This window comes from Gigantopelta aegis, unplaced genomic scaffold (assembly GCF_016097555.1).
Source record: "Gigantopelta aegis isolate Gae_Host unplaced genomic scaffold, Gae_host_genome ctg3881_pilon_pilon, whole genome shotgun sequence".
In the NCBI taxonomy this organism is placed as follows: Eukaryota; Metazoa; Mollusca; class Gastropoda; order Neomphalida; family Peltospiridae; genus Gigantopelta; species Gigantopelta aegis.
The window spans coordinates 2,629-17,860 of NW_024533563.1; the positions used below are offsets into that span (position 1 = coordinate 2,629).

Here is a 15,232-nt window from a genome sequence, read left to right on the forward strand (position 1 = left end):
TATAAAGGTTTAACACCAAACCTTATGAAGTAAGCTCGCAAGCTGTTTCAATTCTACTTACTACTATTGTATATATACTCTCTCTCTCCTTTTGAAGAGTTTTGTACCAGCAACATGTATTACTTTTGTGGATATATAGTACCACATCACAGTTCATGTTGTCACGACAACAATTCAGGAGAGAGATGACAACTGCTGGTATCGCTGCAGTAGGGTATATATGTAGATACTGGCTTTATTTAGTATAAATATATAACTAATTAAATGTCATCTATTATTATTAATAACACTTTTTATTAATTATTATTTATACATATTTAAAATACTAATTGACAAGGTCCATTGATTTAAACAATTTTAAATGTCGAGTTTCTCTTGACTTCAACAACTCTTCACATTTTTTTACGTACTGACATTTCTGTCATTTGATCATAGTTTGCTTTATCACGTGCCATCTTTACATAATCTGTGCCGTGCTTTTGTAAGAGAGTGCTATATATTCACTTTCACGGCTGTCGATAAATGACATGTTTTTCTCACAGGACGCTTTGAACGAGTATCAAATTCTTGATGAAGCAAACGAGCGGTTTTTGCTTTTCAGTTTTTTAAGTTTTTTCAATTCTCCAGAAACTCCTGTAGATTCCGAGGATAAAGTAGGTGGGCTTCTGATGTAGTTTCCATTGGCTCAATACTTGTATCAGCTGGTAAATAGTCCATGATTACATCATCTTTAAATGGTTTAATATCAGAATTAATGTCATAGACAAGACCTAAGTTACGAAGATTATATTTCAAGAGAAGTTTTCTTATTCCATTTTTCTCTGATGTTAGACATTTTAATCGTGTAGCCATCTCTCTTGTACTTCTTTTTGAAACCTCTTACCATACGCTGTAGTATTGACTCTACCTCTCTTACTAAGACGAGAAATCTTCCTCACACCCCCATCTTCTACACGTGGTATAGTCAATCATAAATTTAAAACCCTTTATTCTGGAGAACAGCATTAATTTATTTCAATTGATCTTTCAATAAAAACCCAGAAACTGGTATATAACATACATGGATAGCCAAATAAACTTTGGTATTGAAGAAAATAAATAATAAAGATTGGAGAAATTTGGAATGATTAATTTATAAAAAATAGAAAATATATATCTCCATTTATGAAATGGAAATATGTCGTGTTACAAAACTATAATAATACAAATTAATTATTTAATACATTCTCAAATTTCTGAATTCTTTTCTCAAGCATTGAAACATCGTCTTTAAAAAGTACAGGATCAGCTCGTACTACCGAATACTTTAATGGCATGTAACCATATGCATTAGAGAGTAAGTTAATACAAGATGAACATGATGAGTCCAGCTGTTTATTATGTGGGTGATGTTTTAAATGAAGACGTTGAGTTACTTTGAGTGGAGATTGCCAGTAATATCAGAGATGTGAGGAAGTTCATAGACACATCGAGACAATCTCTTGAACTATCGGATATTTGCGAACTGTAAAGAAAAAACTTTGAGTACTCATAATAAGAGCGTAAATACCTAAAATACCAGGAAATTAGTAAGGACCTCTTTATAGCAACAAATCTACAAGTTTCTTTATGTTAGATTTGATCTTTTAAATAATGTTATGATATAATTATTTATTGTTTACCTATGATAAAATGCTGCTCCTATTGAGACTAGGGAGTATCTGTAACCAGATTTGATGAATACTTCCATTGTCTTTGACTAGGGGACCAATGGAAAAAATGACTTTGAGAAGTAAATCCAACCAGTCGATCGGGATTTGATAAACCAGTGGAATAACCAAACTCCGCCTTTTAATTTAATAAAGAGAAAACATGGTATTATAGTGCGTATAGTTCAGGATATTATTGGAATATTATTGGGATATCATCATTGGTAGTTCAGACCTCATCAGAAATGAGCTCAGAGTCTTCATATAACGTTTAAAATGGGCGTCAGTATCAACTTCTGACAATGGCCACATCACAAGAGATAAGAAGCTATGAAATATAAATATTAAACCCGACAATATTCCAAGTTCTTAAGATAAAGATTGTTTTATACATTTAGATCATAATAGCGTCAGCTGCTCACATTCTTTTGTTGTCGTTTATCAATAATTACAATAGGTGTAGTACAAACAGCTGGGTAACATTACTTTGGAGTTTCCCGCTCCAATCCAAGAAATAATTATCTATAATAACGAATATATAGCAAGTAAAACCCTTTAACTTATACTAATTAATATTGATATATTTATGGAAAGATTTTTTTAATTGTTAATTTAACTTATTTTCCAGTGCTACAATGAGTAACCTCCTTTAATTACCTTGCTTAAACGAGAAGTGTTACACAAGCCTTTCAATAGCCTCACTAATGGGGAATTTCCTTGGGGGCTGGCTCAGTCCTAAAATGATTGCTGTGTAATTGGAGGAATTTGTCTGGAAATAGCGAGAGAAAAAGTATATCATTATTAAAAATTAATATAAATATTTTATTTACAGTATATCAAGGAAAAACATGCCTCACTCACTCCAGCAGGTCTGTAAAGAAGGGGTAATCTGATAGGTCAGTTGAAAATGACGATGTTACTGACAGTGCTCCAGGTGAATGATTCCAAATAAAATGACCGTGGGTACGTTGAATACGTCCCTTGATTACCTATAGATAATGATTTAAAGATATCCATACCATCCATTTGTCCCTTAGCATTATATACCTCAAGTGTAGTATAGATAACCTTTTTCAATTGAAACTCAGATATTGTTTCCCATACAACTGTGTTTGAACTCTTAAAGATAAAATCTTGTCATGTGGTATGTTCCTTAATATATGAGCATCTTTAGAAAGGAAAACACAATATAGTCATGTAACACTCATGTGATAGTCACATGAGTGTACCTGAAAGAGCTGCCTTTCATCTAAAGTATGAAGCCTTATTCCAATCAATGACCTCTTGAAAAGGTACAACAAATCTTTAATAACAAAAAAAGGGCAGAGTTCAAATTACATCATTCCTTTTCTTTACCCGGTGCTAAGTGATACAGGAATACAACCAGCTTGTATGGATTCTAGAAATCGAAAAGACCCCAATCTTCGTCCTCGAGGTACCAAACAGAAAGTAGATTTGTAAGTAAGTGATTATAGTCATATCTATTATATAAAAAAGTATGATGGATTAGTATGTTCAGCTATGATATGTCCTAGTATATCCAGCTATGATATATCCTAGTACATCCAGCTATGATATGTCCTAGTATATCCAGCTATGATATGTCCTAGTATATCCAGCTATGATATATCCTAGTACATCCAGCTATGATATGTCCTAGTATATCCAGCGTAATATCCTAGTATATCCAGCTATGATATATCCTAGTATATCCATACATTCAAGCTATGCTAATTTGGTTGGCTCCATTGTGTCTTACAACATCACAAGTTACTATTAAAGGATATCACAAAAATAGGTTTCCTGTGAATAATCACAGAATGTTAGAAAATTTTTTTTACTCTTCAAAGTGTCTAGACTCTACAGGTTATCTCATGGTCTCTAAGAGGATCATATAACATACTCTCCCTTGATGATGTAATCATAACGCTATCCTTTTGATAATAATACCATACTTTGAGAAATCAATCCCTTCTTTATGACCTATACCACCCAAACATAGAGAAGATTATACATCTAGATCAATGGAATGTTATGACACACCAAATACTGCATCAATTGCTATTGGTAACATATATATTATATCACCTTGTCACCTTGTCATATGATCACATGAGATATTAATAACAACATCATAATAATATAATATTGTTGTGATAGTCCTATGACCAACTGTCAATTAGTGCATTGATCTGATATAAAATTTATAATTATTAACATTTTTAGAACATGTTAACACTAACTAACGCTAACTGTAAAGAAATAAATTACTAACTTGTTAATAGACATATGTACTATAAAATGTAAGAGATTAATACTATATTAAATAGTTGAGGTACACACTACTACTACTAACAATAATATTTGATTACTATACAAGTATGTCCATTCACCAGCACATCAATATATCCATCCATTCATTAATTTATCCATCCATTAATCTATCTATCCATTTATCCATCCATCCTTCATCTATCTATCCATTCATGCCCATCCATCCATCCATCCATCCATTCATCCATCTATCTATCCATTCATCCATCCATCCATTCATCCATCCATCCATCCATTCATCTATCTATCCATCCATCCACCATTCATCCATCTATCTATCCATATATCCATCCATCATCCATCCATCCATCCATTCATCCATCTATCTATCCATTCATCCATCCATCCATTCATCCATCCATTCCATCCCATCATCTATCTATCCATCCATCCATCCATTCATCCATCTATCTATCCATATATCCATCCATTCATCCTCCATCCATCCATCATCATTCATCTATCTATCCATTCATCCATCCATTCATCCATCCACCATATGTCCCATTTATTTATTTATATGAATAGATAATAAACAAAAAACACAAGATGATTAAACTAATCAAACATTGTTATGATAATAATGATAAATATATGATCAATGCATGACTGGTGTTTTCACTTTTAGCCATCCTGAGTCCATAGTCAAAACAAATAGCCATTTCTTGTTACCATAGCAATATTCAATTAAATAAAATTACACTATAGTCCTGTTGGTATTCTCAAACAGTGTAACAACGTTCATTTACAAGTTTATTAACAAATATACTATGTGTTAAAGAGTGACTATAACATGAAAATACATCATTCAGTTTATATTTTGAATCTAAACCTCAAATCTGAGCTCTTTACCACCTCAACCACAACAACAACACAACACTAATAGAACAACAACACAATAAAAAATAAAACAACAACAACACTAATGGAGCATCACATCATATTCGAACATCAATACTTATAGTCTGTTATTTAATACCATTGATACAAAGCTGCAATACAATGAGATAAAAAGATCACAGAGACCACAAAACTATTGATGTCCAATTGTCTAGACTTTATTCCCTCCTATTTGAATAGAGTACTTTGTATGAAAACACATGCACACTTTCTCTCTAAGGATGAGGATAAACATTGCTTAGTCAATATCCTTTATACAATTTCTAACAAGCATTCTTTTAGTATAGATCAGAGACTCTAGTTGTAACCACCAAGCCACTACTCGTTCACCTGAAAACATCTCATCTTTGTAGTGGGATGATCTAGCAATGTTCAATCCATACAAATCCCTTACAAATCAGAAACACCAATGTCAAATATGAGCCAATACAAATTATGACTGGTTTAGCATACACCCCCATATTGACTACAGACTGACAAAAAAATAGAATACTCTGTTAGAATATAAACAATTTGTAGACTTCTTAAAGCAAGTACCTATCAAATTACTCATGTTATTGACTTCAAAATATGGAGTTTGGATTTAATTCAATTTGTACTATGATACCATACCTTAGGAGAGATAGAGAGATAGACTTACTTTTCATATAAAGAGTTATCTTCATTACATCTCTGATCTTGATACTTGTTCCAAACTTCCCATGTTTACAAGTTGTTAACATAATGATATCACGACCATTATGCAAATGATGAAGAGCATTACGAGTCTCAGAACCAAGTCCCCACAAGTATCGTTTTCCTTTAAAAACCAACAAATAGTGTCTATTTATAGGGAACAGGTTTCCTCTGGTGGTCATGTGACCATATTCTCTGCCTTTTTCAGGATGTTTTTTAGGTAGTAGAGGCAAGCTAATGTCAATCCTGGACGATACCATTTGACACTGAAGGAGGCTTTCGCTAAGATGGCCTCACCATAGGGAAATTTGAGTTCATCGTTATAGTCGGGAAATGAGCCAGAGAAGAAATTAAATATTAAATGATTTTGTCCATTATTCCAATATGTCAATTTTTTTAATTTTTCTGGCAAATGTTTGACGTATTCTTTACTTAAACTATCTCTGTCTAAAGTATCTAAGTTTAGTATATATATACAGGCTTCATAAGGTTCTCTGTATAGTAAGAACTGTCTCGTATCACTTTGAGAATTTTTTTATACATGGCCCCTGGTTTTTCCATTTTGATCTGGAGGATAGATATAGACTTTAAAATCACGTGTTACAACGGGCCACGTCAAAACACGAAACCATAGTGCAATAGAAGGTGTTGTGGGTCTAACAGTTGAACGAGGTAATCTTTTTGTTGCTTTAGCAGCCATGGCTGCAGTTTTAGCCACTTCTTGCATGGAAAACTGCATGTCCTTTAAAGACATGTAGCTCCTGCGTCTGCTCTGGGGTTGAGTTAAGCCTGATCGATGTGAGAACAGCCATATTGAGACGATACTCACTATACAAGTATTATTAACAAGGCCAATACGTTGGCAAGATGAAAGCACTTTCGCCGAATTTTCCAAGTCAGGCGCATCCCACCAACACCAAAGAGACAGCTGGATCTCTCTATTACTCATAAGTTTGCCCTATCACTCCTTTATTTTACAGTTAAACTGCAGATCTTTGAAAAACGAGACATTACTAACTTTTACGTTACTCCAAATGGAAACTATTAACTGGTAATTAATTACTAGCCACGCCCACGACAGTCTATAACTGCAGCTTTAATGGCCGAAGTTAGAAGAGATCGCGTGCTTCTACAGTTTTTTCTCATGTTTGCAGGTGTTTATACCCTCGGAGTAGCTGTCTTATTCTTGAATGCAGAATTTTGCAGGCAACAAGTGAGGCAAATCATAGATATTACATGTTATTTTGAAGATTAATGATGTTTGTTTTAATCTTAGAATAGAAACTATTTATAATATGTGTGCCTCTTTAAACTCCTTACAATTGTGTTTAGAAAAGAGATGGCATTGCTTTGCAGTAAAGAAATATTACATGTTCACTCACCAACCAACATTATTCAGATAATATAATTTGGGTATCTTACTCAATACCTAGATTATATACAATAGGCCTATGACATAGTATCACATTTCTAAAACTTAATAAACTTTAAACCTTGAGTCTCTTCTGTGTTAATTTACATTAATAGATTATTTCCATATTTTAGAACAAGTCGAGAGATAGCACAAGAGATATTTAATTTCTATAAGTATCTTTTATTTGTTTCAAAAAGTTTAGACTAAGTGTCCTTGTAAACATGGTAGTAGTATATCAGTAATATAGTAAGTAAAGGAAGTCTTCTATGCTGACATGTAAATTCGTAAATTCAATTAAAATGAAGCTATATTAATACTGACAGTAATTCTATTGTCTAGAATATCAAAGTTACTGTACAGGACAATGTGACTCAGTCTCGGCCTATCCCTAACTCAGTTACCAAAATACAAGATGGTCAGTGGTAACTATAGTAACAAAAGAGAAAGAAAAGGTCTTCTGGATCATTATGTTCCAATACAAAGCAATATTGGACAGGGAATTGGATTTTATTTCAGACATTTTATTTTTGATAGCAAAGTAGTTGGAAACAAAGTAATCCTTGTTGTTTACCATGGCAACCTAACGGACAATTTTTGACCAAAACATTTGACTCTGTTATCAATATAAATCATAACACAATTTATAAATCTTAATTCATCCTCAATATTTTATAAATCTATCAATTATTTTGTCGTTCTAATTATTTAATATGAAAATAATATTAAAGTTTTAAAAAAACAATATACTCTTATAAATGTGGTTTAGTCAGTGACCATTTGGTGTCAACTGGATCAATAGCAGTTATAACAGCATCTGTGTAATGTAAGTATAGAAGAGAGAGTCTATGTAAAAAATGTGCTAGAAGAAAATCTAGTTGAGTATACAAACATTATTGCAGTGACCTTTCATTTTATTAGTCAGATCAGTAAAGAGGAGGTAATTTAATTTTTGTAAGTTCTCTTTTTATAATTTAATTGTAGCACCTGGTTAATAAAGTCTGCAGACTTAACATATTAAGTATAAATTGAATTAAGGAAATCATACTAGCATACCACCAGTATATGGCTACTTGGGTCATTAAATTTGACACACACACACACACACACACACACACACACACACACACACACACACACACACACACACACACACACACAACACACACACACACACACACACACACACACACACACACACACACACACCACACACACACAACACACACACACACATGCACACACACACATACTAGCTTGGTTCTCTTTGGACAGCTTATAAAGATGTAACATTACATTATTTGCAGCTGCTTTCCACAATGACTCTGATACATCCTGGTCAAAAAGGTGAGGTTTGAATAAACAAGACACACACACACACACCTTATATATAGCCTGTACTATTTCCATTGGTGTCAATGGGTGGTCAGCCTGTTTTTAAAACTGTGTACTATCTGCAACAAAAACAATCACCATGGTGATTTTAACGAATAATAAGTTCACCTGTCTCTCTCTTTCCATTCTATGTTCTATGTACCCAGTAATGGTTGTCATGGCATCACTTAATACAGTCCATGACCAGGATAGATAATACTAGGATTTAATGACTTTATTTTCTCCAGCGAGGTCATGTAATCTTTTAAATCCGTAAATACCTATGACATCATTATGAATATTAAGGATGTAATGATTAATACTGTTGCCCATAGCAACACAAAACAAAAGAAGCACCTACACGTGTATGTTTGTGATTTCAAAGAAATTATCAGTGTTTATTTACAGAACTCATACCTACTGTTGTTAGGTGAATGCTTTATAAGAAACCTTTGAAATATTATAGCCAAGGTGATCTCCCAATTAACATTCCTAAGCAACACTTGTTCATAATTATAAACATTCCGTTAAAATTTTATTATGGCTAAGATAATCAGCGAACGTCATTATGTAGTGATGTAATAATTACATCATAATTTTTGCTTACAGCAGTTCCTTGTCCTAATATGCAGTCTCCACTAAAAATAGCATTTTCTTCTTCTAAAAAAAGAGCAATATGATCATCAGTGTGTCCAGGGGTAGCTATAACACGAAGAGCAGCACCCTCAGTACGCAGGATGTCACCATTAGATAGATGGGAATAAGGATAAGGACAAGAGGTGATGGGATCTTCGAGAGATGACTGACGAGGAAATTTTGATATAAGAGGTGGAGTTGATCCTAAAGCATGGAGATAATTTAAATGAAAAATGGACACACCCACAATAATGTGAAACTTGGCAATTTTTAAAGGCTGGTTAAAGTTACCTAATGCAATTTGCATTTGACACACTTCCTTGACACCACCAGTGTGGTCTAAATGCCAATGTGTTATTAGAATATGTTGAATTCGTGCTTTTAATTTGGACAGCGTCTCCTTTAACAAGGACACATATTCTGGCTTGTTTTCTTGACCAGTATCAATAAGAATAACGCCTTAAGAGAGAATGGGAGAACTCTTTAATCATTATAATAATAAATGATTAATTGAATGTCCGATATTAGTGTTCATCCAAACATATGTACGTACTTACTGTGTCCCTGTCCTACTAAATATGTATTGGTTCCTTGGAGTGTAAAATTACCAGGATTGAGACCAAGAACTCTAACAACACGAGATGACAACTGTTCTACCTCTGGTAGAGAAATCAAGTTTAGTGATGAATTTAATCGACTAGCAGCCATTTACACTCAGCATAGAACGAAATTATAAATTATAACTTGCAATTGAGGAATTGAATTAAAAATATATTTCAAATAAATTCGATAATAATACTTCAAAAAAGATTACAGTGAAATGAACATGGCGTACAAAATAAAAGAAAGTTTTGAAATGGTAACTAAGCCAGTTAGATATCTGGTACACTGAGATTTGAACAAGAGAAGATGTGTGAATTAAATATGGCTTACTTATAAAAATCTTTGGTGAAATTCATCTGATCTTTTTAAAATGGTAAAGATCTCATTCTGTGTGGAGTCTTTGGTCCAATTCAGATACTGTATATAATCAGAAAATTTTAGGTTCGCAATAAAGGTTTACTGATATTTCCAAATGTAGACTTGTGAAACATTAGGGTCCTGTAGAAAGAAGTTATGTTTTACTGTAGTCCTCGCTCAGTTATAGAGTTCTTTCTTGAGACTAGAGGATAGTGTAAGAACTTATCTGTTTACTGAAGTCAATCTTTTATCAGTAGTAGAGTTCTTCTTGAGACTAGAGGATAGTGTAAGAACTTATCTGTTTACTGAAGTCAATCTTTGATCAGTAGTAGAGTTCTTCTTGAGACTAGAGAATAGTGTAAGAACTTATCTGTTTACTAGAGTCAATCTTTGATCAGTAGTAGAGTTCTTCTTGAGACTAGAGAATAGTGTAAGAACTTATCTGTTTACTGGAGTCGATATCAAATGTAGAGTTCTTCTTGATCAGAGCATATAGAACTTAGTGATTTCAGTAAATCTTTGGCATTGAAGAAACCTCTTGAGACTAAGCTAATGCTTGCAGTGCAATGAGACAAACAATAGTAGAGTTCTTATATAGAACAATAGAAAACTAGTCCTCTGTACTACGGGTACACAGAGGGTTCTTCTAGTTTATACAATACATATATATCTATTAGGACTTCCAATCTCCTGATAATGAACTGTATTTGCCTAGTTCTGGATAGAATGTAGTAGTACAGTTTACTGGAGTCACACAGCGTACAGTTACTAAAAGAGGAAAAAGACAAGGTAACTCACAGTTTTGAAGGAAGACAAGCAAGACAAGTCAAGCAATCTTCAACAACAACAAATAGATAAACTGATAAATAATACAGAGGTGTATGTGGACTAATACACCATTAAAAGCTGGGGAAAAAACTAGACCCAGTGAAAGCTGGCTTTTTAAAACTTAGGTAACCCAGAAAAAGCTCTTGGAAAAATGGAAAAAAGTAGACAGGTTCCAATTCAAAAAAATATGAAAATTTTAGTCTACAATGTCAATCAAAAGTAGGCCAATTATCTATACAATCTAAGTTAAAAACTGAAGACAACACGATGGCTACTTTCAACAAAAAAATATATGTAACCTCTTAACGTGTAAGCAATTTTAAAGCCTGAGGCATGGGTTAAACTGTCTTTAAAATGCCTGAGGTATCAAAATGTTAAACTAGATGACCCAGTCTGTAAAAACTAAGTGGTGCCACCCAATCTACAATGTGAACTGTCTTTAAATGCCGGGGTTGACAATAGATAAACCCAGATACAGTCTTTAAAGGTCAGGGTCAAAGCCAAGTCTGTGGGCCAAAATGACTCCTACTGAATAACTTAACACACAGTGATAAATGAAACTAAGCACTGAAATAACTGGCCAAATCCCTGAGATCATAGCAAAATAGAATCATTTTCAGTGGAGCTTTGAAGAACATCGGGAGCAGTGCAATCAACAATTCATAGCCATATGAAAACTAGTCCTCATGTACTACGGTACAAGAGGGCTCACTAGTTTCCTACAACAATTTATACTTTAGACTTCCATCCTATAATGTATGTCGTGCCATCATGCAACTACCAATCACATGAGACAGTGTACACTACAGGTAACGCACCATTTGGAGGAACAGACCTTACAGCAACACAACAACAACAAAATTAATACATAGCATCCAAGCAATAAGTCCATCAATACTTGAGAACCAAGTATAAAGTAGAATCATTATAGACATGCTCAAAAGTATAATAGAGACCTAAGAAAACTAGCAAGTTTTAATATAGTTCTTGGATCAAGGTCCTATCCAAAACTCGATGACCCAGTTCTTAGACTCTAAGTCGGTCAAACTAACAAAAGTATTGCAGATATGCTGATTTTGTCAAACCAAGTTTCAGGTATGACTCCTAACCGAAGCACACACAGTGATAACCCAACTAAGCACAAAACAAATCTACACGATGTATCAACAAAACTTGTAACTAACTGGAGATTACCTAAATGAGTAACCGGTTTTAACCAGTATCTGGATTGTTTTTTAGGGAACAATATGAGTATGTATAAGCACACATATGTAGAGTTATCAGTAATTAAGCATTCAAGATTGGTCAATGAAACTCATGTGCAAATAAAACCAATTTCCCGCTTTTTTTTGTTAATTGAGTATTACTCTAATTTCGTTTAAAACTATTTAGTCCGTCCTCAATGTGTCTAATAAGACACTATGATGTCCACTGATTGATGCATTCAGGTTAATAACAGTAACCGTTACCAGTAATACTGTTTTTATATGGTGGGTGTGGTTATCATTATTATAAGTTTCAGGGTCCTTCTGATTGGTGTAAACTTCTGTGATGATGTCCCGCTTTTTTGTACTATGATGACTCTAATTTCATGTGTCATAAGGTTTGGTTTAGGGTCTAGGTGACTGGATTTAGATGATGTGCATCAGGTTATACGATGACATCATACTGTTGGTCATTAATGGTGATGATATTTATAATTATTGTGAAGTTACACCAATTCAAAGCCTGACATATGATTACAGTAGTATAACTTTTTTACCAAAATTGCAGAATTAGTAGTTTAAATTCTGGAATTTAGAATCCATTATGTACTTTGCCTGACATTGCCTCCTGTCAGTGAAGGAACAGCAATACCAGACTATTATGTACTGTAATGTATGCATTGTAATTATACTAAGCCATGAATAAGAATAGATATTAGAACTAAGTATATTACTTTACATATCTATTTGAATATAATAACAAATAACAATAATTCTTAGCCACACCCACTTCTTTAAAATTTTGGGCAACCGAAAAAAAAATTTGTTTTAATGACCAAATAACATGGCTCGTTTTGAAAGTGAGAGAGACCCAGATGAAATACAAGAGGAACTGTCTATTATAACCAATCCAACAGTCTCAAACGATTCAGTAACAACTGCCTTACCATTTGGAGAAGGATACGAGCAGAGAGAGACAAAACATGGCGATAAATCTCACAAAGAAGAAACTCGTTATCAACCCTATTCAACCACTGCTCCTCCTCAATCTTCAACCTCTGTAAGTGCTAATGAGAGAGAAACAGCAAAAACTAGAAGAAAATATGGCTAAAACATCACCTGGATATAAAGTTTTTGTGGCAAACTTAGCCTTTTCTGTTACTGCAAAATCACTTGAGAATCACATGGCCCGAGGCAAGTTTATAAAATAGCTGACGACTATTTACTATCTATACCATAGCTGGCTCTGTATTAAATTGTATTATTATTCAAGCACCCTAATGATCATCGCGGGTAAGTTTATACTGGTATTATTATATGTAGATTATTGTATCTTCTCCCTCTCTCTTCCTCCTCCTTTAAGGGGATGGGGTGAGTTGACGGTATACATCTTAGCTAAGTAAGGTGTTATTGTAATTATTCTCTTTCTCCTTATATGGAATTGGATGGATGATTTGATGATGTCATGCTGGATGGAACTGATCATGTGATTGTCACATGATGTATGTAATATTGTTGGTGCTGACATGCTGGGTTGGTAATGGATCTCGATGATTGATGGAACTATTTGTCATATGAATGTCACATGACCTGTCATGGGTGGTGCTTTGCATTGATGTATATATTAAATGTGTCATGTGATAATGGTGGATTGAGTGATGGATGAAGGATTTGTGAATATCGTGACCCAGAGAGTGTGGAAAGAGCAATAGTGGATATGAAAGACACAGAGCTAGAAGGAAGAAGGATATTTGTCAGGAAGGTGATGTTGGGAATTTATAATTATGGAGACTTATGAGGATGAATTAGATACATATTCTTAACAATATATTTATTGTTATTTTATCTCTAGTATGTTCAACAGAGCATGGATGAAGAGCACCGCACTAAGGCTGGTATCATGCCGCTAAATAGGCCTAATGATCGACCCCCGCCCACCAGCTAATGCAGCTGCTACAGTCTATGTTAACAATGTAGTTTTGGCAACTCAATCATCATTACTTTTTTCACTGTAGTTAGATTATGCATGTACTTGGCAACAATTGAAGGATGTGTTTAAGGCAGCTGGTAGGTTGGGAATTTCTCTGTGTAGTGTGTTGATTTCTCTCTCTCTCTCCAGGCAAGATAGTTTACTGTGAGATACAAATTGATAAAGCTGGTCGTTCTAAAGGTATGGGTTCTGTTCAATATGAGCGACCTATGAAGCTCTTAATGCTATTGGTAATATACACTTAATATATAAACTATAAATTTAATATTTTAATGATCTTAGCACTCTTTTCATGGACAGATGATGTTTAATCGTGCTCTTATGGTCAGGATGGTAAGATAGCTTCTCTTTATAAATTTCTTATCCTATTCTTTTACTTTCTTAGGATAATCGTTCTCCCATTAAAACCAGATCCCATGACTGTCAAACAAGTATGGGTGGAGGTATGTCTGTAGGAGCAGCTGCTGCAGCTCAAGTTTATTCTGGAATGATGGGATTACCAGGTATACTAGAATATACTGGGAATATACTGAAAACATCATTTATTGTTATCGCTTAGCTTATAACAGTGGTGGGAGTTTAATGGGTTTATCAGCAACCCTTGGACTCAGTCCTGAACTGCTCCAGAGTTTAGGAGTGAGGACAGATCAAGGAATAGATTGTGAGGACAGATCTATTATTGTTATTAGTCCCTATCCTCTATCTCACCTCTCACTAGATGGCAACAAATATTATTCAACAGCAGTTCATAGTAACTATGGTTACGGCTATAGCAACCCGTCGTCATCGTACCAATATCCATCATCCAATACCATTTCTCAATACACCTCCTCCTTACAACTCCTCCCAATATTCTTCAACTACCAATCAGCCTTATCTTCAACTGCTGCACAGCCAACTGCTAATCCACCCTTGTCAGACTCATCTACTACAGATAATAGTTATGCTGTCTCTTGTCAACAAGCATCTCAAGAACAGTAAGACAACTGTCATGTGAATGTCACGTGACATGTACAATAGCTATCATACAGGACAAATATAGTAAATCACAATACATTCTATATGTTAGTTATCATATGACAGTCATGTGATCTTTATTATTCTAGTAGTACCAGTACTACTACTACTCCTGCTGTAACTACTGCCACTACAGCTGCTACTACTGCTGTTGCTAGTGGCAATGCTCCTCACTATTCTACTCAGCCACAAACTTATGACCAGCACACCAACT

At 34.2% G+C, this 15,232-nt stretch overlaps 1 protein-coding gene and 1 pseudogene across 1 annotated transcript; both read right to left on the minus strand.

Annotated features, from left to right (window-relative positions):
* Nucleotides 1-2,735: 2,735 nt before the first annotated feature.
* LOC121392478 lies at nucleotides 2,736-6,229 on the minus strand (annotated as a pseudogene).
* A 329-nt stretch (nucleotides 6,230-6,558) lies between these two features.
* LOC121392475 (endoribonuclease LACTB2-like) lies at nucleotides 6,559-9,726 on the minus strand. The gene is given in 7 exon segments (XM_041523674.1): nucleotides 6,559-6,590; nucleotides 8,262-8,343; nucleotides 8,512-8,579; nucleotides 8,582-8,663; nucleotides 8,990-9,206; nucleotides 9,300-9,477; nucleotides 9,576-9,726. Coding segments are annotated over 7 exon segments (810 nt in total).
* Between the last annotated feature and the right edge of the window lie 5,506 nt (nucleotides 9,727-15,232).